A 23,542-nucleotide genomic window follows, 5' to 3' on the forward strand; every position below is an offset into this window, starting at 1 on the left:
CTCAAATTATTTTCTACTTCTTTGAGACTTGATCATCATGAGTGACGATTCTCAAACACCCGTAACTTCGGGTTCTTCTGTTACTAACCAAGGTGTTGGATGTAATGCCTTATCGTACTACTTAAGCTCGTCAGATAATCCGGGAGCATTGATTACCTCGGTTCTCTTGACTAGAGAAAACTACTCCGAATGGTCTACAGAGTTGAGAAACTCGCTTCAAGCTAAACAAAAAGTAGGTTTCATTGATGGAACCATCACTAAACCAGACACAGACCCTGATCGTGCCCGATGGTTAGCCGCAAATTCTATGATTGTCGGGTGGATTAGGACTTCTATTGATCCTAAAGTTAGGTCTACGGTGACTTTTGTTGCTGATGCTCATAAACTTTGGGAAACACTAACAGCGCGCTTCTCAGTTAAGAACAGTGCTCGCATCCATCAGATACAGGACGCTATCACGAATTGTAGACAAGATGGACAATCAGTGCTTGACTACTACGGAAGACTTACAAAGCTATGGGAAGAGATGCAGAATCTTCGGACGTCTCGACCTTGTACGTGTGATGATGCTGCTGATATTGAAAAGGAAAGAGAGGATGCAAGAGTTCATAAATTTCTCTTTTGCCTTGATGACTCCCGGTTTCTCTCCATACGATCGAGGATTACGGACGAGGATCCTTTACCTGATCTTAATTCTGTCTATTCACAAGTGATTCGTGAAGAACAGAACATGGTCAACTCACACGCAAAGGAACAGCATTCCGAAGCTCTTGGCTTCTCAGTCAAAACAGAGCCATCAAGGCAAAGGAAACTTCTACATCAACTACTCCTACTCGTTCTAGAGATCCCTCCCGATCGTGTACTCACTGTGGACGCAAAGGACATGAAGTCTCAGAGTGTTTTTTGGTTCATGGCTTTCCAGATTGGTATCAGGAACAACGTCAAAACAACAACAATCAATCTGGTTACACTTCTCAAAACTCACCTAGAGGTCGGGGTGCTCGTTTTAACTCCAACAGAGGACAAGGAAGAGGACGTGCTAATGCGTCTCAAGTCACTAATTCTATTAACGCAGATCAGATTGCTTCTTTGATCTCCCTGCTTCAGAATCAACAGTCCAATCTTTCTTTGGAACGTCTGTCGGGTAAAACATATATAACTGACGCTATTATTGACACAGGTGCATCGCACCACATGACTGGCGATATTACACTTCTACATGATGTTACTGATATGCCGATGTCGTCGGTCACGTTTCCAAATGGGAAACAATCGAGTGCAACAAAGATTGGAACTCTCAAACTAAGCGAAGACTACTCGCTCCATGATGTTCCTTTTGTTCCGGATTTTCATTGCACGCTTATATCAGTATCCAAGTTACTGAAACAAACGGGGTGTATTGCAATCTTTACTGATATGTTGTGTGTTTTACAAGACCGTTTTTTGAGGATTCTGATTGGAGCGGGTGAAGAGCGTGAGGGGGTCTACTACTTCACGGGGGTTAAGGTAGCACGAGCGCATGGAGCATCGAAAACGACGCAGTCTACTTCAGCTTTGTGGCATCGTCACCTTGGTCACCCATCTTACAAAGTGTTGTCTACATTATCGGCTTTCTCTCATCTTAAGTTAGATTTGAATGATTTAAGTCACTGCGATATTTGTTTTCGCGCTAAACAAACGCGCAAGGTTTTTCCTGAAAGTATTAATAAAGCTGAGGCTCCTTTTTCTCTTATTAATTGTGATGTTTGGGGTCCATACCGCACACCTGCATCTTGTGGTGCTGTCTATTTTCTTACGGTTGTTGATGATTTCTCACGAGCTGTATGGACGTACTTGATGCTAGAAAAATCTGAGGTCGCAAAACTTCTACAAAACTTCTGTGCCATGAGTGAACGACAATTTGGTTATCCAGTAAAGACAGTTCGGTTTGATAATGGAACTGAATTTATGGTTCTCCAGTCATTCTTCCGGGAGAAAGGAATCAATCATCACACCTCCTGTGTTGATACACCTCAGCAAAATGGGAGAGTGGAACGGAAACACCGTCACATTCTAAACGTTGCCCGAGCATCCCTTTTTCAATCTCGCTTACCGGTCACGTTTTGGGGTGAGAGTATTCTTGCGGCGGCACATCTTATTAACAGAACACCAACGGCAATTTTTGAGGGTAAAACACCCTACGAGGTCCTTCATTGTACTCCATCAGCATATGATCTTCTCCGGGTGTTTGGATGTCGTGGATTTGTGCATAGACGAGGACGTGATAAGGATAAATTTGGAGCTAGAAGTCGAGACTGCATCTTCGTCGGGTATTCGTTTGGCAAGAAGGCGTGGCGATTCTATGATACTGAGACTAATGAGTTCTTCATCAGTCGTGATGCTGTGTTCTTTGAGGATCAATTTCCAGGCATACCAAGTACCGTGTCTGTTACGCCACCACAAAATATTGTTGGTGATGATATGGTGAGTGGCTTCTACCAATTACAGAATCCAGGGGGAGCTTACCAACCTCGCATGTCTCTCTGGTATCAGCTCCTCTTCCTACTACTACTACTACTACTGTTTCTACACCTGCAACAGAAACTGTGATACCTCTCCCATCTACTACAGAGAGCTCACCATCTCAGGACACAACGCCTCCTTCGGAGATCGCACCTGTGGTGCTGCTTTCTACAACTGATTCTACTACACCTTCTAGAGATCATGTGCCACTTGTTCCTTCGCCAGTTCCTGCATCATCAACTTCACCTCCCTCGCCTGGGTTATTGGAAGTCCTTGGGTGAGGTCATCGTGCTAAGAAATCCTCTGTTTTGCTTAAGAATTTTGTTACTCACTCTGCTATTAACCCCCCTCACGACTCATCTGCCTTTTCTCTTAGCTCCTCAACTATGGTCTCAGGTAAAACTCGGTATCCTACTGCTAACTATACATCTGTTTCTATGTTCCATAAACAATATCAGGCTTTCTTGGCTACTATAACAACGAAGTCAGTACCATCAGCATTCAAAGAAGCGGTGCGTGATCCCAATTTTAATAACGCTATGAAGACTGAGGTTACTGCTCTTGAAGATCAACACACGTGGGATGTTACAAAGCTCCCTCCAGGAAAGAAAGCAATCAGCTGCAAGTGGATATACTCATACAAGTATCATGCATACGGCACTATGGAACGTCCAAAAGCTCATCTTGTGGCCTGTGGAAATAGACAGAAAGAAGGCAGAGACTATAAAGAAACTTTTGTATATGTGGCTAAGATGAATACAGTGTGTTTTCTCCTTGCTCTAGCAGCGGCAAATCGATGGGAGTTACATCAAATGGATGTTCATAATGCATTCTTACATGGCGATTTAGAGGAAGAAATATATATGAGAATGCCTCCTGGTTTTCAAACTGATGATCCAACTAAAGTTTGCCGTCTTCGCAAGTCTCTCTACGGCCTCAAACAGACCCCGAGGTGTTGGTTTGCTAAGCTAAGCAAAGCCTTACTCGCGTTTGGGTTTTTTCAGAGTTATGAGGATTATTCTTTGTTCTCTCTTATTCAGGACGATGTCTGTCTCCATATCCTTGTGTACGTGGATGACTTTATCATAGATGGAAATGACATTTCAGTCATCCAACGCTTCAAAAATTATCCCGGCAAGTGCTTCAAAATGAAGGATTTGGGCAAGCTCAAGTATTTCTTGGGTTTGGAAGTTGCAAGAGGACCGCATGGAATTTTTGTTTCACAGCGGAAGTATGCTCTTGACATCATCACTGAATGTGGGTTACTTGGTGCGAAGCCTTCTCATGTGCCCACAGAGCTGAATCACAAGCTTGCCCTTGCGACAGGAACTCTGTTGGATGACCCGAGCAAGTATCGTCGGCTGATTGGACGTCTTATTTATCTTACATTTACGAGACTGGAGCTAAGCTACATTGTTCATATATTGTCACAATTTATGCAAAAGCCACGTGCAGAGCATTGGATCGTGGCTTTACGAGTGGTACGTTATCTGAAGGGGTGTCCTGGTCAGGGCATCATGCTCAAGTCCGACTGTGATATGCGTTTGACGGCGTATTGCGACTCTGATTGGTCGGCTTGTCCCATTACTAGACGTTCTTTGAGTGCGTATGTGGTTCTACTTGGGGATTCTTCGGTCTCTTGGAAAACTAAGAAACAACGTACGGTCTCAAGATCATCTGCAGAAGCGGAGTATCGGCCCATGGCTGATGCCACATGTGAGCTCCAATGGATGCAGAGGCTATTGACGCAGTTCGGTTTTCAACATCGACGCCCAATGAGGCTATTATGCGACAGTCAGTCCGCGATTCACATTGCTAAAAACCCTGTATTTCACGAGAGGACGAAACACGTTGAAAATGATTGTCACAAAGTTAGAGATGCGGTTCAGGCTAAGCTGCTCACCAAATCGATGCCTACTCCTACGTTTCAGTACCTTCTTTTCAAGTTGGGCATTCAAGAAACTTCATTCCCAACTTGAGGAGGAGTATTAGGATTAGGATAATGATACAATCCTGGTTCTATGGGATTTATGTTTATCTCGGGTTACCTAGTCCTAGTAGGATACGTTATGCGATGTATATATATACTTGATCACGTTAATGAATAAGAACAAGCTTCTACATAATATTTCATGACCATTTAGGGATCTAGAAAAGAAAAGTAAGACGACATAATTGAAAAATAGACGATAGAGAAATGATATTCGACAAAACTCCAAAAAGCTCTGTCGGTCCTGTTTCTGGTTGATTGCTCTCATGAGCACTTGTAAATCTGATCGAAGCCAGATCTGACAGCCAAGTTTTTTATGAAACATTTTAAAAGTGAGCTTCCAAAAACTTTTGAAAGCTTCCGATTCCAATTTGAATTCCAAAATAAAACACGGATAATGAGTAAACATGCACATATCCATTGCATACCGATTCTGAAATTTTAGTATAGAAACTATAAACAATTCTTAGCACAAAAAAAAAAAAAACTATAAACAATTTAGTAAGGTTAATTTTAATAAAACAAAATTCTAACAGATTTGAAAGCTTTTGTCCATGTAAATTATTTTTAACTTTTAGGAGTAGAGTAATATAGACGAAAGTTTCACTTGATTATATACCCAAAACCGCACTTATTACATTCTATGTTAGATAAACTCCCACACTGGGATAAAATGCACACATCCGTTACAAGAGCAATACAAGGCCTGATGTCAAAAAAAGAGCAATACAAGGCCCACAAAACAAGTTGGGCTTTCAATAACTTTCTGGCCCAAACTTCGCATGCTCTATATGAAATTGTCTGGGAAACGTTCTTTTTTTTTTTTTTTTGGGGGAAACGTTCTTGATTTCCCTTTTCTTTTTCTTAGTGTTCTTTCTTCATTCTCTACTGTTGTTGAAACTTTAGGGTTTAAATCTCGCGACCAAAATCTCCCTCTTTCTCCGGTGAGACAAAGGTACAAATACATTTCTGATTATGTTTCTTATAGTTTCCATGTGTTCTTCTTTTGGTTATTGATCTTTGAATGTTATAAAAATTGATACTTTAATGGTTTAAATTTACACTAACAAAGAAGACAGAATCAAATGCTGTTTGATTAACATGTTTTTAAGACACACACTGCATCAAAGTTTACATTTTTATTTAAAACTCTTATCAAGGTGAAGTCAAAATTGTGGTTACAGAGATGGGAACCATAGACTTTGGTGCTGCTGCTTCCGGTGAAACCGCCATTGCTGATCTCAGCGGCCAAGTTCACCAGGTTCCTTGCTGCATTAGATTCGACGGTCCTGCTCAAGTTTCCAACTATTTCAAGCCTAAGTCCAGTGGTAATAGAAACATATTTTGTGTGATTCTGTATTCAGTTGTTACTTTGTGTGGCGAGATCAAGAGTTGTGTGATTGATTGTAGAGGTTGAAGTTGATGGAGTGAGAACGGAGGAAGCTCATTTCAGAGGGAGGAAGTTGCAGGGAGCAACTATCTCAATGCCTAGTGGCTACTCTGGTACCCTTCTTTCTTAGTTCTATAAGATTGTTCTTGATGTTGCAGAAGTTGTGTGTTTATTTTACTCACTATTCATTAGCAATTGGCATGTTTATATGTTGTTGTTTATCATCCCCCTCAGGCTTTGTGCTTGGACAAGCGAGTAATAAGAACGCCAATGGAAAGAGAAAGGCTTGTAGTGACGAAGAGGAGAATCCGTGTTGGGAAGCGAAGGCCAAGTTCGATGAAATGACGTACTGGAATCATGATACTCTTCCTTCAAAAGACGACACTATCTTGCGGTCTTTCCATTGGTTCAGCATTGCAGAAGCGGTGAGTATTGTACAGTTCCTATCCACACCTCTCTCTATTCACTGGTTCATAAGAGTTTCATGCGGTCTTGTTTTGGTTGTTTTTAACTTGCTCGAAAACATTGGGTTTTGACTGCAGCTGCATAAGTCCGTGACAGTTGAAGACTTGGTTGCAGTAACGGATGGTGGAATGTGATAAAAACATCAAATGTCATCAACAGATTTGGTTGTTGAAGAAAAAATGTTATGAAACAAGTATCAGTAGGTAGATCTTGACATTAATTTCTCAAGGCTTGTTGTGTTAGTAAACATTTTAAACTCTAAAACTTAACATATTACAGTTTCAAATTACTTGAAAATGTTACAAAATAATAATAATGATTGTAAACAAAATACATTGCAACTAAATTATAAATTAAAATATAGAAAATAGAACGCATTAAGTTATAGGCTCGGGTATTTATGTTTGTAGGTTGAGTATGAATTGGTTTTTGTCGGATCAGTTATTTTTAGGTTTGGTTATATTCAGATCAGTTCTTTTTTATTCCAGTTTTTTCGGGTAAAGAAATTTTAGATCCAAGTAGATACATGTAAATGTTGGTTCAGTTTCGGGTCAAAAAAAAAATTGGGTCGGTTCTGGTTTGGATTTTCGGAAGGGGATAAAATGTTCAGGCCTAGTTGTGCATACAAATAGTTTTTGTTTGAAGAAAACAAGATTTTGATTGAAACAGTCATTTAAATAAACTTTCTTTGGAAACCAGATTTACACAACAAAGGAAAAAAAGCCACAAGGGGAAGCTAGTGAGCAAGAACATATACAAAAGCATATCATATCTTTGTTTGACCCAACAACATTTTATCTTCAAGCTTTGTAGTAGGTGAGGTATACACTGAAGTGTAGAATAGTGTCTTGACCATCAGTGATATGCTGGTTGTTCTGATTATGCAGAGTTTCCACTATAGCATACCCTTTAGCATGCTCAAACTTCCCCGTCCCGCCGATAACGGCAATCTGAGAAGCATGAGAGGCGGTCCTGTGAACACCAAAGAAGCTAATGGCATCGTCCAAAGTGTCATGATGGTCATGCTCTCTGTCTAGCAGCACAGTCAGAGAAAGCGTCTGACTCGTCCCATCCAAGGAGCTAGCCAGGTAAAACCCCTGAGCTTTCCCTATAACAGCTGAGCCGAGCTCGTGGCTTTCGGTTAGCTCATCGTCCACAACGGTTATGGTTCCAAACATGAGATGCTGGAGAGCAGCACCGGGAGGGAGGTTTCCCGCGGTTACAAAGGGGAGACTGTTGGTGCTGAGGGCGTCGTTGGAGTTCCCGTTAGTGTTTTGGATCACTGTGCTGGTTTGAGCGCCGCCTAGGCCGGTGAGAAGTGGGGCTGTGTTTGGGTTAATGACGCTGTTGATGTTGTTTGAGTTGACTAGTGGGACTCCGTTGTCTACAGGGAAGATGCTGTTGCTGGCCTTTGAGAATGGTATACCGTTTACTTCGGTTTGTGCTACTATTCCAGTGACAACACGTGCTGATGGGTGTGACCCGCCTAGCACGTCGTGCATAAAGAACTCTAGTAACGGCTCGTGTCCAGCCCCTCCTGGCCCAGCTGGGAGTGTAGTTGCTGCTGCTGGTTCTTCCTCAGCTTCGGTTGGAGCAACGGTGGGGATTTGGCCAGCAGGGACTAACTGAGACTGAGGTTGAATCTCATCAAGAAGTCTAGCTGAGTTGATGAATGCGAGGAAGTTGGCGGATATGAGGAAGAGAAGGATGGTTATGTGAAGAGCTTTGGCCATTTTGGTCTTTATCAAGTTGTTTTATGTTTTGTGTGTGTGTTCTGTTTGATGTTAATGATGGATGGGTTTATATAAAGAAGCATTGGAGAATTTGGTTAGTGTTATTGTTAATGGAGTTATTGAAGTGGAGTTGTTGTTGCTGATGTGCTTTAGTTAAGATTGAGAATCAACTAAACCTCTATTTTAGTACTTCCATTAGCTAATGATTTGCGACTTCATGATTTCTGTACTTTGTAATGTATAACCTAATAAGAAACAAAGTCCATAAATAATTAATGGTTTTTTAGAAAAACATTCATTACTTATATTATATAAAAAAAATTATGGGATCAGTTATTTTACAATTCTACATATTCATATTCTATTTCCACCGTACTTAACTGTTTTACGTATATCATTACACTTATCTTACTAACTACATGTTTTGCCCGCACATGCGGACTTAGTCATTTTACAAATATATATTAGTTTATAATTTATTAATTTAAAAATCAGCATGATAACTTATTATTTATGTTTTCAAAAAAATTAAATCAAACATTAAATTATATATATATAAATATATGACATAAATTTAATTAAAATATATATGTTTATTATTATGCTGAAATTTTAAAAGAAAACATTCACATATTAAAAATATTTTAGTAAATATATTTATACAAATTTAGTTGATTAATATTTAATTATAAATTGTTTATTTGTTATTTTCTAACTTTATAATTGAAAAAATAAATTTTAAGATAACAACACAATATATAAGAATTATCTTATTTAAAAATAATAATATTATGAATAAAAATTTGTTTTTGATTATGTAGTTAATTATATATAAATTCATTAAGGGTAGTATAGATATTAACCGCTCTAACTTTTAACGTGAGAGCTCCGTTGCTAAAATTTACTTCAAATTATAGTCTCATCATTCTTCTTTGATCTCCTTTTGTGTTCACTCAAGAGCAACAAAAAGGTACCAATTATGATAAAAGATGTTGAACTTATAAAGATGGTTGAAAATCTGAAGTATATTTCTATATATGTAATCTAACGCCAGAAGATAGTAAAAAATGAGATTTACTTTCTTTATTTAGTAATTACTAATCAAAATTCCTCTGTTCCATTTTGGTGTGTACTCAACTTCACCAGTGGAATAATAATTAGTTATCATTTCCAGTTTCAGAGAATAATGTCACTTCTTTTTTTGTGTAACATAAAATTCAATTATATATATATATATATCCTCCTCAAATATTTAATTCTTTGTTGTTAACTCTGCAGGGTGTAACTTGTGATCTATTTGATGATCTTTGGTATGCGACTGCTTTAACCTTTGGGTCTATGCGAGACAACTCTCTTGCTTGTACTGAGATTCCAGTGATCAGACCACAACTCTTTGAGCTCAAGCACCTCAAATCTCTCTCTCTATTCAACTGCTTCACATCACCAAACCAATATCTAACTTCAGTTTCAGACGAGAAGTGGCTGGATCTCTCTAACAACTTGGAGACGCTTGAGATCAGATCAAACCCGGGACTGATCGGTGAACTCCCTTCTTTCATCACTAGCCTCACCAATCTTCAATCTCTAGTGGTGCTAGAAAACCGGTTAACAGGTTCATTGCCAGAGAATTTAGCCAAGTTAACCAGACTGAGACGCTTAGTGCTGTCTGGAAACCGGTTTACAGGGAGAATACCGGAGGTGTAAGAGAATTTAACTTAGGTTACTTAGGTTCCAAGTTAGTCTTAGATCTAGGTTTTAAACTGAAAGCAATGACACAGTCAATTTAACGAGTTCCCGGCCCTCGGCGCGGTACGTCTCGTGGGAGAACTTCTGCTCCCAAACTCCACTAGATCAAAGAGACTCTAGAAACACCAAAGTAGTGTTCTAGATAGTTTTTTACACAAATATCAAATACTCTTCACAAGAGAATACAACAAAGCCCTTAGATCAACTAGACTTAGGCCTAAGCTATTGATCTTGTATTGTTGTCTCCTTCCCCTTGCACGTCACCTTGATCTGAATACTTGTTGCTGTCTACTCTGTAACAATCTACTTGTGTTGTGTACGGCTTAACCTAATCAGCATACTCACATTATGTTTATATGTGATCAGGTGTTTCAGCTGGAGTGGGCCTGCGTGTTCTTGGCCCAAGTCACACAAGCATTGCTTCTGGCCCATCTGTCTTGCCGAAGCCCAAGCTATATTCACAAATCTCCACCAGCTTGGTTAAGGCCCGATCCTGGCCCACCTCGATGAAACCCTCGTGCTGACAGTCTCACGCCTTTGTCTCTTTGTCTTCTTGCGAAAGAAAGACATCAGTCTCTACTCTCTCTCTCTCTCGCTGTCTCTCTTCTCGCGAGCCTCCACCGGAGAAATGGTCTCGGCTCCGTTCTCCGAGAGATCTCGATCAGCTCTGTCGTACCGATGTCCCTTTGCTCCTCCGTTATCTCCATGTACATCTAATCTCCATTTTTAGCTTTGAGATTAGGGTCTTCTGTAAAGAAAGTCGAGAGCTTTCGTGGGAATTTAACTGATCCTTTACTTCCTTGTGTCTAGCATGTCTTCTCCGACATGATTCCGGCTCTTACTCGAGCTCCGCTGTCACGTTCCACCTCTTCTGTGAACCGAGGTATGAACTGACAAGTCCTCATCCCTCTTTCTGCGTGTTTTCGATCTACTCTGATCTGATCAATCTGACGTTTCAGGGCAACCTCAAGAATGAAAGCCCTAGTACGATCCTGATGATTCTGTATCTTGATCTGAGTAATCTGCTTTAGCTCGGTGAGCTCTCAATGCGCTGCTTCCTTGCTTCTCATCAACTGAACTTCTCAACAACTCCTTTTGTCTCCTGTAGCTCGTTGTGGGTTTGAAAGCATTTTGAAGAAATGGTTGGTGACGACATTCATAACACCAAACCCGTGACTGGTTGGCGTTGCTTGGTGAACTCCTCCACCTGAACCGAGAACCCTTCTCGATTCTACTTCTGCTCCAGGTAACATCTCCTGTCTCTTGTCACGATTCTTTTGGCCATCAATTGACTCCACATTCGTATTCACTAACATGCGTTTGTTACTTGTGATCTGCGAGGGTGAAGTTTAGACAACCATAGTCACCTGGAGCGTCTTCCTATCTCATCAGTGGACATTCAGAAGTTCACAACAAAGCCGGAACTTCTGACCAGGTACTGCCTTAGTTAGGAAATCTGTAGGATTAACATTTGTATGAATCTTGTTTAGAACTATGTCTCCTGCTTCCACTAGGTCTCGAATGAAGTTGAACTTGGTAGCTATGTGCTTAGTCTTCTCGTGATTGACTAGATTTCTTGCTAGAGCTAGGGCACTTTGAGAATCGCAGTAGAGTTTGATCCCTTGTTGTTTGAATTCTAGCTCTGCGCATATCTCTTTTAGCCACATTGCTTCTTTAGCTGCTTCATTCATAGCCATGTATTCGGCTTCTGTAGTTGAAAGTGCAACAACTGATTGTAGACATGATTTCCATGAAACTGTATTGCCTGCAAACTTGAAAGCATAGCCTGTAACTGAGCGTCACCTGTCCATGTCTGTTGCATAGTCTGAGTCTGAATACCCTTCAACTTCTAGTGTAGACTGCTTTCTGAATGTTAGAGATGAGTTCATTGCTCCATGTAAGCATCGTAGAACCCACTTGACTGCTGACCAGTGGTCCCTTCATGGTTTACTCATGAAGCGACAAACATAGCCTACTGCAAATCCTAGGCCAGGCCTCGACCCGACCATTGCATACATTAGGTTTCCTACGGCACTGGCATATGGAATCCTTTCCATATGTGCTGCCTCTTCTTTCCATTCTTTTTCTGTTAGACTCCGAAGCTTAAACTGAGAAGAGGTGGGAGTGACTACAGCCTTGGCGTCCTGGATTCCAAACGTCTTTATCACTTTTTCAATGTACTTTCTTTGAGACAGAATCAATGTTCCTTTCTTTCTATCTCTGATGATATCCATTCCCAGTATTCTGGATGCTTTTCCCATATCTTTCATCTCAAATTCTCCACTCATCTTTTCTTTAAGATCCTTGATCACTTTCTTGTTTCTTGAAGCAATCAACATGTCGTCGACATAGAGGAGCAGATAGATGGCTTTGTCGGTTTTAATGTCTCTCATATAGACACATAGATCTTTATTGCAACGCTCAAATTGCTGATCCTTCATGAAGCTGTTGAACCGGTGGTTTCATCTTCTTGGAGACTGCTTCAAACCATACAGAGACTTTCTCAGCAAGCACATTTTGTCTTCTGTTCCTGGTTTTATAAAGCCTTTAGGCTGTTTCATTAAGATTCTTTCCTCCAAGCTTCCATGTAGAAAAGTTGTTTTCACATCCATCTGCTCTAGTTCTAAGTCTAGATTCACCACAATGCTAAGCATAAGCCTGATGGAGACATGTTTTACCACTGGAGAGAAGATCTCATTGTAGTCGACTCCTTCTCTGTGTGAATATCGTTTGGCAACTAATCTGCCCTTGTATCGTTCATCCTCAACACCTGGGATTCCTGGCTTTAGCTTGAATAGCCATCTGCATCCAACAAGCTTTGCCTTTTCAGGCCTATCAATGAGATCCCAGGTTATATTCTTTCTGTGAGACTCCATTTCTTCTTCTGCAGCATGCTTCCATAGCTTCTTTTCACGACTCCTCATAGTTTCTGCATAGGATTTTGGTTCCTGAACTTCCAAATCATCAATCACATTGAGCGCATAAGCCACAAAGTTCCCATCCTCATATCGAGATGGTGGTCTCACGTTCTGTCTCCTTTCTCTATCTCGTGCTAGAACATAGGTGTCTAGAGTTTTAGTGTCACCACTCTCACTCTCGTGATCACGTTCACTATCAACCTCGTGATTTTGTTCTTCGTCACTTTAGCTGTTAGAGCTAGAAGATGATTCTTCTCCACCTTGATCAGATGTGCCTTCAGTTCCGACAGAAGGAGAAGGCCCTCTGATCAAATCATCACTGAATGACACCTTCTTCTTAGCTCGTTTTTCTTTCTTGGTCACTTCTGGGCTTTCTTTTCCTTTAGCAACAATGTGTTTGTACATCTCATCCTCGTTGAAGACAACGTTTCTGCTTGTTCTGCATCTGCCTTTCTCCTCTATCCAAACCCTGTAACCTTTAGTGCCCATAGGGTATCCTACGAACACTCCCTTGATGGCTCTAGGTCCCGTTTTCTCCTCGGTTATGTGCACATAAGCAGTGCATCCAAACGTTCTGAGATGTCCCAAATTCGGTTTATAACCTGACCACACTTCTTCAGGCATTTTGAATTCCAGCGTAGAGTTAGGTGATCTATTAATCAAATAAATCGCAGTAGATGCAGCTTCTGCCCAGAAGCTTTAGTCCAAGCCAGATTCGGCTAACATACATCTCACCTTATCCATAATTGTTCTGTTCATTCTTTCTGGGACTCCATTCTGCTGCGGAGTGTAAGTGCAGGTTATGTGCCTCTTAATCCAAGCCTTCTTGCAGTAATCATCAAACTGTTTATTACAGAACTCCAAACCATTGTCTGTTCTCAAACACTTGACTTTCTTCTCTGTCTTAGTTTCAACTTCAGCCTTCCATTCCCTGAACTTAGAAAATACCTCATCCTTAGTCTTCAGAAAATAAATCCAGACTTTTTAAAAAAAATCATCAATAAAAGTAACAAAATACTTATCTCCAACAAGGCTGTGTGGTGTAGAAGGAGAACCCCATAGGTCAGAATGAACATACTCCAGAATGCCATTAGTCACATGTTTAGCTTTAGGAAAGCTTTGCTTGTGTGACTTCCCAATGATACAATGTTCACAGAAATCCAGTGTCTTAACATCCTTGTTGACAATAAATCCCCTTTTGACAAGTTCTGACATGTTATTAAGACTCATATGATCGAGGCGTGAATGCCAAACATTAGTCATACTTCTCTGCTCTAGATAGATTAGCTTCTCCTCTTAAGACTGTTCCTTGAAGATAATACAGTCCCAGATGATACCTTCCAGACAGAACCCTTTTATCATCCTTGTAGAAATTAACTGTAAGGTCTCTTCCTTCATATCGACATCCTGCTGTTTCCAACATTCCATAAGAAATTCAATTCCTGCTCATGCCTGGCATGTATCTAACTCCTGTTAAGATAACCAAAGAACCGTCTGGATTTAGAATTTTAATTTTTCCAATTCCCTGAATGTTGCTGTGAGTGTTGTTTGCCATCAACATTTTGCCTCCCTTAAATTCTTCCAAATCAAATAAGAAGCTCTTATCAGGTGTGATATGAAACGAACATCCTGAGTCCATCACCCACTCGTCCTTAGTGTATTGCATGCTGACTGTGAGTATTAAAGGTTGCTTTGCCTCTTCTGCTACATTCGCCGAGTCTTGCGACTTGGCTGATCTCCTGTCAGGGCAATCACGCTTCCAATGACCCTCCTTTCCACATACAAAACATCCCTTGGTGTTTTTGTTGTTCCTGGAACGCGACTTAGATCTCCCATGTCAACTCTGAGATCTACCTTTGTATGTCTTTCCATTGCCCTTTTCGGATCTTTGTTTGATCTGCCTCTGTCTACAAGCAGACCTTCTCCACCTGACCTGGTGAACTTTCCACTCTCGATCAACTCTCTTTCTTTAGACTTTGCAGCACCAGTAACCTCAGCTAGGCTCAGTGTGTCTCTCCCATACTTGAGAGTCTCCTTGAGTTGATCATACATAGCAGGTAGAAAACTTAGCAGTAAAATAGCTTGAACTTCCTCTGATACTTCAACTTGCAGATTGTTTAAGTCTGCTACAAGCTTTAGGAAGTCATCAACATTCTCATCAATAGATTTTGAGTCAACCATCTTGAAAGTGTAGAACCTGAGCTGTAGATAAATCATGTTGGGTAGGGAAGTCTCTGTGTAGAGATTGTTCAGTGTACTCCACATTGCAGCAACAGTCTCACAATGTTGAATTTTTCTTAGTACCTTATTCCCAACATTCAGCACAATCAGGTCTTTGGCTTTTTCTGATTTCTCAAATTTTGCAGGGTCTATCACAGGTGCAGGGTCAACAATTCCAGCAAGTCCCTTTCCCGAGTTCTTCATGGCAGACTCGGGTTCATTCTTTGCGTCTGATCCCTCCTTTAGAAGCTTCTCGTCAGTGAGAATGGATTTAAGTCGAAGCACTCCAAAATGAGCAAGCATCCTCACCTTCCATAGGGCGAAATCACCATCACCCTCGAACCTGTCAATATCCACACGTTCCTTCGAAGTCACCATTGAACAGATAATGGATATGACTCTGTCTCTCTCTCCTAAGTAGCCTTAATAACCCGGAAGCTTTGATACCACTTGTAAGAGAATTTAACTTAGGTTACTTAGGTTCCAAATTAGTCTTAGATCTAGGTTTTAAACTGAAAGCAATGACACAGTCAATTTAACGAGTTCCCGGCCCTCGGCGCGGTACGTCTTGTGGGAGAACTTCTGCTCCCAAACTCTACTAGATCAAAGAGACTCTAGAAACACCAAAGTAATGTTCTAGATAGTTTGTTACACAAGTATCAAATACTCTTCACAAGAGAATACAACAAAGCCCTTAGATCAACTAGACTTAGGCCTAAGCTATTGATCTTGTATTGTTGTCTGCTTCCCCTTGCACGTCACCTTGATATGAATACTTGTTGCTGTCTACTCTTTAACAATCTACTTATGTTGTGTACGGCTTAACCTAATCAACATACTCACGTTATGTTTATATGTGATCAGGTGTTTCACCTGGAGTGAGTCTGCGTGTTCTTGGCCCAAGTCACACCAGCATTGCTTTTGGCCCATCTGTCTTGCCGAAGCCCAAGCTATATTCACAGGAGGTCCATGGCTTAACCGGATTATTGATATTGGATCTAAGCAGAAATTTCTTCTCTGGACCGTTGCCTTTAAGCGTTGGAGGATTGAGTTCACTGCTGAAACTGGATGTTAGTAACAATTACTTGGAAGGAAAGGTACCTATAGAGCTACAGTCCTTAAAGAATCTGACGCTTTTTGATCTTACGAACAACAGATTCTCAGGTGGACTGACGAAAGAGATCCAAGAGATGAGTTCATTGGTTGAACTTGTTTTGTCCAATAACCATCTCGAAGGGGACTTAACAGGAATAAAGTGGAGAAATCTGAAGAATTTGGTGCTTTTAGATCTCTCCAACACAAGGTTAAAAGGAGAGATTCCATGGTCAATCTTGGAGCTCAAGAAACTGAGGTTCTTAGGTCTAAGCAACAACAGTCTCGGAGGCAAACTCTTTCCTCAAATGGAAACCGAAATGCCTTGTCTAAACGCGCTCTATGTAAATGGAAATAGCATCAGTGGAGAGCTGGAGTTCTCTAAGAAGTTCTATGAGAGGATGGGAAGAAGACTTGGTGTTTGGGGAAACCCTAGTCTGTGTTACAACGGTGATGAAATCAAGAACCTTCGTGATCATGCTCCTTTTGGAGTGAACCAATGCAAGAGAATGAAGGCGGTGACTTTGGCTTAAGACAGAATCTGGAACTTGGAAAGATACGAAGCTGTGGTCTTTTCAACCATGCATTTTATTCAACTTTGCCAATATATCTTGTGTGCATTTTTTTCTATTTTTGTTACTAGCAGTAGTAAGTATCAGACATAACATGTGTACGTATAAATAAAAGAAAGAAACCCCAATTGGAAAAAAATCGTTTATTGTTTTTTCTGCAGCTTCACCAAACAAGAAGGCGATCAAATGTAGTGAAATAACAAAAACAAACACAAAATGATCAAATTTGATGGGTTTATTTTAATAAGAAGTTACACTCGAATTGTTTAGTTTTGAGCATTCCACAAATATTATAAAGATGTGTTAGTATTTCATCATAGGAGGGATTGTATTTGTATGACTTTCTGCGACATGTCTAAACGTAAGGAGTATGTTTGAACTTTACTTTGGTTTGGCATTTTGTAAAATACAGAGAAAAGTCTATTCAAAGGAAGAAGAAGTCCGATTTAAATGAAGAATCAGGTGGATATCCATATCAATAATGGAGTAAAGGAATAAAAACCGCTGTCAAATCAAATAGTGTATAAGCTAAGGTGTTCTGGCCGCACATGCGGACGTAGTGTTCTTATAGATATTTATCTATTTATAACTATTAAATCAAAACCAACATAATAAATTATTAATTATGTTTTTAAAAAGATAAATCAAACATTAAACTTTATATTTAATAATAAAAAATATAATTTCAGATAAAAACACAACATATTTAAAAATTATCTTATGTTTTAAAAATATATTTTATTTTTGAGAATTTTATTATATTTACTTATAGTCAATTATCAAATATAACATATAAATAAAATATTATTAATATACTTCATTAGTTTTTATCAAAATATATATATGCTTATTGTTGTGCTAAATTTTTAAAACATTCACATATATTTTAGAAAATATATTTATTTGTTTGATTAGCATTTAATTATAAATTGTTTTATATCTAACTATAAATTTATAATAAAATATTATTTTCAGATAACAACAGAATATATCTAAGAATTATCTTATGTTTTAAAACATGTTTTTATTTTTGAAAAATTTATTATATTTATTTATAGTCAATTATCTAATATAATATATAAATATAATAGTTTTAATAGAAATTCGTTTTTAATTATTTATATTTTAGTTAATTCTTATTATTATTAATTTTAATCACTTATTTAATCAGATATATTTTAAATTCGTTTTTATTTTCGACTAATTTATATAATTTATTCATTAAGGGTATAAACGATTTATTATTAATTTTAATCACTTTTTTAATCAGATAGATTTGAAATTCGTTTTTATTTTTTTGACTAATTTATATAATTATTCATTAAGGGTATAAACGATATTAACCGCTCTAATTTTTAACGTGAGAGTTCTGTTGCAAAAATTTGCGAATAAATTTATAATAAAATATTATTTTCAGATAACAACAGAATATATCTAAGAATTATCTTATGTTTTAAAACATGTTTTCATTTTTGAAAATTTTATTATATTTATTTATAGTCAATTATCTAATATAATATATAAATATAATAGTTTTAATTGAAATTTGTTTTTAATTATTTATATTTTAGTTAATTCTTATTATTATTAATTTTAAACACTTATTTAATCAGATATATTTTAAATTCGTTTTTATTTTTGACTAATTTATATAATTTATTCAGTTAATTCTTATTATTATTAATTTTAAACACTTATTTAATCAGATATATTTTAAATTCGTTTTTATTTTCGACTAATTTATATAATTTATTCATTAAAGGTATAAATTATTTATTATTAATTTTAATCACTTTTTTAGTCAGATAGATTTGAAATTTGTTTTTATTTTTTTGACTAATTTATATAATTATTAATTAAGAGCATAAACGATATTAACCGCTCTAACTTTTAACGTGAGAGCTCCGTTGCAAAAATTTGTTTCGTAAATAATAGTATAGATTAACTATTTTACGTATATCATTACACTTATCTTACTAATATTGGGATGATTAAAATTTAAAATCAACTAATAAATCAGTATTTTTCCTCCCCCTTAAAGCCTCAGCCCATAAGATATCATAATCGACCCAATAATAAAGCCTACAATCAAAGCCCAGATAAACATAAACCTAAAGCTCGACCCAAAGTCTTAGCCATCGTCATATTCATATTCTTTTCTAGGGTTTCTAATCTCTTAATTATAACAAAGAAAAACACAAGCTAAAAGCCTAAAAACTTTGTCTAAAAGACTAATCTCTGGTTCTCTATCAACAAAACCAATGCGTTTCTATTTGAAACTCTGTGTATACCTTCCCAAAGTGAACTTCAATAACATGAAAGTCTAGATCCTTAGTTTTTTTTTTTTTGGCTTCGAAAGTTAAAGATCGCACGTCAAAGATTTATTGAATTGTTAATCAGATGGCGACGTCATTCTCTCATATACAATGTGATATACCAGTCGAAAACAGCTATGTGGCTAATTGTTAATAAGATGGCGACGTCATTCTCTCGAATACAATGTGCTATACCAGTAGAAAACAACTATATGGCTACCACGTATAGAACTCGTAGACAAAAGAAACAGTTGTGCGTTGATGTGTACAGGGTGTAAGAAAACGGGTATATACATGCGACCGATGAAAACCATATGAAAGAAAACATACAATAATATGTGATTATGTGTAAGATTGAGTTGATAAACAGTCGGTGGCAACTGATTATTTGAAAAATAGTAGGAATGATCAAATATTATTTAGTTAGTTATATAGAGAATTTGCAGTATATATACAAAAGTTTTAGTTGATAAAAGAAAGATTGATGCACTTCCTTTCTAGTCACAAATAGCCTAAACGCAGCATACCAGAGAGATATCGTGAGTTTTTGGTTAAGGGCATCATCATCAGCATCAACAGAGAGAGATTCCATTAAATTTTTCAAATTGTAATGATTTTAATATTTTTAAATAAGTGACAGGTTACATGAATTTTTGAAAGTCATGTTGTAATCTTTTACCTCTATCCTTATTTTTCTTATTTTTGTTTTGTTTTTGATGTTATTTTATAATTAAAGACTTGGACGAGAAACTCCCGATGTAAAATATTTTTTTTTTGCTAATAAAACGAAATATAGTATGTGTCAATTCGGGCTTAATAAATTACTTTGGGGGACAAGGACAGATTTTGAGAAATTCTGAATAATTATTTGTTTTATAGGCGAGAGCTGACTTTCTAATTTTTCTTTAACTTCTTCTCATTCCGTTTTTCACTGAATAGATTCAACCATACACATAAAATAAAGTGTTGTCGTCATTAGTAATAAGTAATGACAACAGTCAAAATCGAGAGCTCAACGTGATTCATGTTCCAAGCTCGCTGAAACAATCTCTTTCCTAGATATAATGTGTTGGATGGGAGTTAACATTTTAGAGTATGGCTTTGTAATCTTATTACTCTTTCGTAACGGGTTACTCTTGCACTCGGTTGACAAAACCAAACTAGATCAGAAATAACGCAACCGATATTCAATCTCTCTATCAAAAGACCTCTAAATCGCTGACCGGTTTTAAATAAGCACGTAGAATATTGCTGGTCTTTATAAAAAAAAGCTTATTGCTGGTCGCTATCAAAAGACCTCTATCAAATAGCTTATTGCTGGTCTTTATAAAAAAAAAGCTTATTGCTGGTCTCTGATTTGCTTGTCAGCGTTGATAAAGAAATCGTGGCTACATATATACGCCACTGACTTTGTTAGGTCATATACACTATTCAGTGGTGGAGGCAGAATTGCCTTTCACAAGAGTCAATATGAATATAATCAAATGATATTGAGGTGTATTTTGTATATGTTTATGTTATTTGCATTTGGTAGATAAATATACATAAAAATGTTCTGTATGTCATTAACTCATTTGCGAGTACATATTGATATATAATGAGTTAATGACATACAGAAGGTTTGAAAAACACATATAAAAATACAAAATACACATACATCTTGAACACGAGCTTAATTACAGAAACCTTATTACATATACAAATTTGCCAATAATCAAATGGGTCAACTAACAAACCTTTATAGAGGGAGAAACTAAGAAAGATGCAAACATATTGAAAGAAAATTACATTATATTTTTCAAAAATAAAATAAAATTGAATTATAAGAAAAACAGAAGGCAGGTGTGAAAAATGATCTGAAAGAGATAAATATACATATTATTATCTTTGGTTTCACTATTTACAAATTGAATTATATATGCAAGTTGTAGTTTCATATTAATACTAGGTATCACTTGTCCTTAAGAATTAATACAAAAAACTAGAGCTTGATCTGCGCACCTGCGCGAGTTTGGATTTTGATTGCGGGTTTTGATTTTGATTTTTTCTTTTATAAAATTTTAATGTTTTTTTAAAATGCATATGTTATTTGGATATTTTTAATTTCTTATGAACTTACCCAGACCCGGAAAGAGACTCAAACCCCGTTCAAAAATTTATAATACTCAAATGGAGTTTAATTTTAAAATCCAAAAAACCTGATATCCAAAAAAAAAAATTGATTTATATTCGAATGGACTTGGATGTCCATGTCTACTGATTATGTACACAAAAAAAAAATTGTTAACCGATTTGAATTCTTGTCACGAATGAAACAATTTCTTAAAAAAATGTAAAATTATTAGGTTTAACACATAAAATAAATGATGTTCAAAGACTATAGTAAATACAATTAGTGACGTAGCTAAGAAGAGTGCAAAAATGAAAATATTATGTAAAATACTTTAAAATAGGTAATTATTGTTTTATGATTTTTAATAAATAATGTCGAATTAATTAGTAAAAACAATAAATGAAGTAGTTAAAATTAGTTAAAAAAAGAATGAAAATCGTCAAGAAACCACTTAAAAAATATGTAAGTATTATTTTCTACTTCATTTTTAATAGAATAGATGATGTTGTGATATAAAAACGAACTAATATCAGAAGTACAACAAACATGATAGAAGATAGTTTTTTAGAGGTAATTAATATATTTATGACTTATATGGAAAACAAATTGTAGACTGCACATATAATATTCAGGAAAATAATATATCCTTGCGATACCATTGGACTTACTGAGGCCTAGCTCTATGTGACGTGACTGAACATTGGATTTTAAAAAGTATATGTGTAATATATGTGTGAATCGAAAGAAATATGTAGACTGCACATATAACATAGGACTTGGGGTCATAATATTTTTGGTTTGATCCTACGATAAGAATGAATGATTTTGATATTGATTTAGTAGAGAAGTGAATCATGTTTTTTGGAAAGCTATAATTTCGATAACAATGATTTAGTTGATACTATTTATTAAATGAAAAAGACAAACATTAATATAGGTAAGTTCCATAATTACTCTGTGGCATGATAATGTAAATAACTTTGAAAATTAACGGTTATTTTTTATTGGTACTTCTCTTTTAATAATAGAGATAATTTAAGTATTTAGTTCCATAGATTTACATAATGAAATTATTTTAAGATTCAGAAATATTTGAAAGTGTCATTATTCTAACCCCACAACTAAATTTGACGTTATCACATACTCCTATATTTTAATAAGACAATCAATAAAACGCCTATATATTCGGTCAATTTATTTGTATAGTTTTTATAGTATCTACAAAACAACTTCATTTTTAAAATTTGAAAACATTAAATTTAAAATTTCAGAGTATTTTTCTACAAAAAAAGAGGGTTTTTTGCAGAATTGACCTATAACTTAAAGTCAAACACAAAACTAACCTTTTTTTTTTTTGAAAATTGGTTTTGCCCTATTCACCCCACAAGTTCATATAATTTACGAAAATGCCATCAATTTTTTTTTTCTTTTTTTTTCGAAAATAACATTTTTACTCTCTCACCCTCGTCATTTTTAAGTAATTACAAGATTGCAATTGTCATCAATACCACAACCACCATGAACAACCAATTTGAAGCTCTTAATGCTCCCAAAATCGATTTACTCTTCTTCTTTTTCCATTCTTGTGAACTAAACACAACATATCTCTCACTTTCTCTCCACAATGAGCTAAAAAAAACCAAGATTTTGATTCTAAATTTTTTATGGTTCATAGAGTCATAGAAGCTAACGATTCTGGGTGGGTTACTTTCGTTTGTGATTCTGTGTGCTTGGAGAAGCCTTATGTATGCTAAGGAACTTATCTCACCAATTTAAGGTATGACATCGAGTTTTTTTCCAGATCTGTTCGTCAGACGACTTACTTGGGAAGTCGTCTGGTCAACTTACCTGGAAGTCGTCTGGTCAACGCAGAGGTTATTTTTGCAATTGACTTTGAAATCTGTAACCTGAGACGACTGAAAGTTAAGTCGTCTGTTTTTGTTTGGTTTCAAAAAAATTTCCAAAGAACCTAGACGACTTACATTTCAGTCGTCATAGGTTAGTTTTGCATTTGACTGGATAATTTCAGAAGTTTGACTTCCCCAGACGACTTACATTTCAGTCGTCTGGCGAAAATTAAAATAATAATATTTTTTTAAAAGTAGACGACTTACAGTTAAGTCGTCATAGGTTAGTTTTGCAATTGAAAAAAAAACTTCAAAATTTAATTATACACAGACGACTTATAATTCAGTCGTCCACGAGACGACTTACTTGTAAGTCGTCCGGGATTTTTTTCCGAGATTCTGGTCAAACCTCGTAAATCCTGGACGACTTACATTTCAGTCGTCTCGTGGACGACTGAATTATAAGTCGTCTGTATATAATTAAATCTTGAAGTTTTTTTTTTCAATTGCAAAACTAACCTATGACGACTTAACTGTAAATCATCTACTTTTAAAAAAATATTATTATTTTAATTTTCACTAGACGACTGAATTGTAAGTCGTCCAGAAAAGTTAAACTTCTGAAATAATCCAGTCAAA

The 23,542-nt window shown here is 36.7% G+C and overlaps 3 protein-coding genes across 4 annotated transcripts; 2 read left to right on the forward strand and 1 right to left on the reverse strand.

Annotated features, from left to right (window-relative positions):
- Positions 1-5,298: 5,298 nt before the first annotated feature.
- LOC106394689 (ribonuclease H2 subunit C-like) lies at positions 5,299-6,636 on the forward strand. Of its 2 annotated transcripts, none has more exons than XM_013835257.3 (5): positions 5,299-5,447; positions 5,677-5,820; positions 5,903-5,995; positions 6,117-6,307; positions 6,425-6,636. In XM_013835257.3, exons 2-5 carry the CDS (start codon positions 5,679-5,681, stop codon positions 6,479-6,481), a joined length of 483 nt encoding a protein of 160 aa, XP_013690711.1. In that variant the 5' UTR covers positions 5,299-5,447; positions 5,677-5,678; the 3' UTR covers positions 6,482-6,636. The 2 variants fall into 2 exon arrangements, with proteins under 2 accessions (XP_013690711.1, XP_013690712.1); XM_013835258.3 differs by having other exon boundaries at positions 5,306-5,447; positions 5,653-5,820.
- A 365-nt stretch (positions 6,637-7,001) lies between these two features.
- LOC106391510 (dirigent protein 9) lies at positions 7,002-8,365 on the reverse strand. Its single transcript, XM_013832175.3, has one exon. It carries the CDS (start codon positions 8,078-8,080, stop codon positions 7,148-7,150), a length of 933 nt encoding a protein of 310 aa, XP_013687629.1. The 5' UTR covers positions 8,081-8,365; the 3' UTR covers positions 7,002-7,147.
- A 631-nt stretch (positions 8,366-8,996) lies between these two features.
- On the forward strand, positions 8,997-16,757 carry LOC106392988 (piriformospora indica-insensitive protein 2-like). The gene is made up of 2 exons (XM_048753446.1): positions 8,997-9,778; positions 15,930-16,757. The coding sequence occupies exons 1-2, from the start codon at positions 9,419-9,421 to the stop codon at positions 16,587-16,589; spliced, it is 1,020 nt and encodes a 339-aa protein (XP_048609403.1). The 5' UTR covers positions 8,997-9,418; the 3' UTR covers positions 16,590-16,757.
- The last annotated feature ends 6,785 nt before the right edge of the window (positions 16,758-23,542 follow it).

Source organism: Brassica napus, chromosome C4 (genome assembly GCF_020379485.1).
Source record: "Brassica napus cultivar Da-Ae chromosome C4, Da-Ae, whole genome shotgun sequence".
Classification (NCBI taxonomy): Eukaryota; Viridiplantae; Streptophyta; class Magnoliopsida; order Brassicales; family Brassicaceae; genus Brassica; species Brassica napus.

What these genes read in the sequence shown, in the direction of transcription:
- LOC106394689 (XM_013835257.3), top strand. Translation starts at nt 5,679, where the DNA reads ATGGGAACCATAGACTTTGGTGCTGCTGCTTCCGGTGAAACCGCCATT. An exon ending in TTTCAAGCCTAAGTCCAGTG is followed by an intron (nt 5,821 to 5,902) that starts GTAATAGAAACA and finishes GATTGATTGTAG; the next exon opens with AGGTTGAAGTTGATGGAGTG. An exon ending in AATGCCTAGTGGCTACTCTG is followed by an intron (nt 5,996 to 6,116) that starts GTACCCTTCTTT and finishes CATCCCCCTCAG; the next exon opens with GCTTTGTGCTTGGACAAGCG.
- LOC106391510 (XM_013832175.3), bottom strand. Translation starts at nt 8,080, where the DNA reads ATGGCCAAAGCTCTTCACATAACCATCCTTCTCTTCCTCATATCCGCC.
- LOC106392988 (XM_048753446.1), top strand. Translation starts at nt 9,419, where the DNA reads ATGCGAGACAACTCTCTTGCTTGTACTGAGATTCCAGTGATCAGACCA. An exon ending in TTACAGGGAGAATACCGGAG is followed by an intron (nt 9,779 to 15,929) that starts GTGTAAGAGAAT and finishes TATTCACAGGAG; the next exon opens with GTCCATGGCTTAACCGGATT.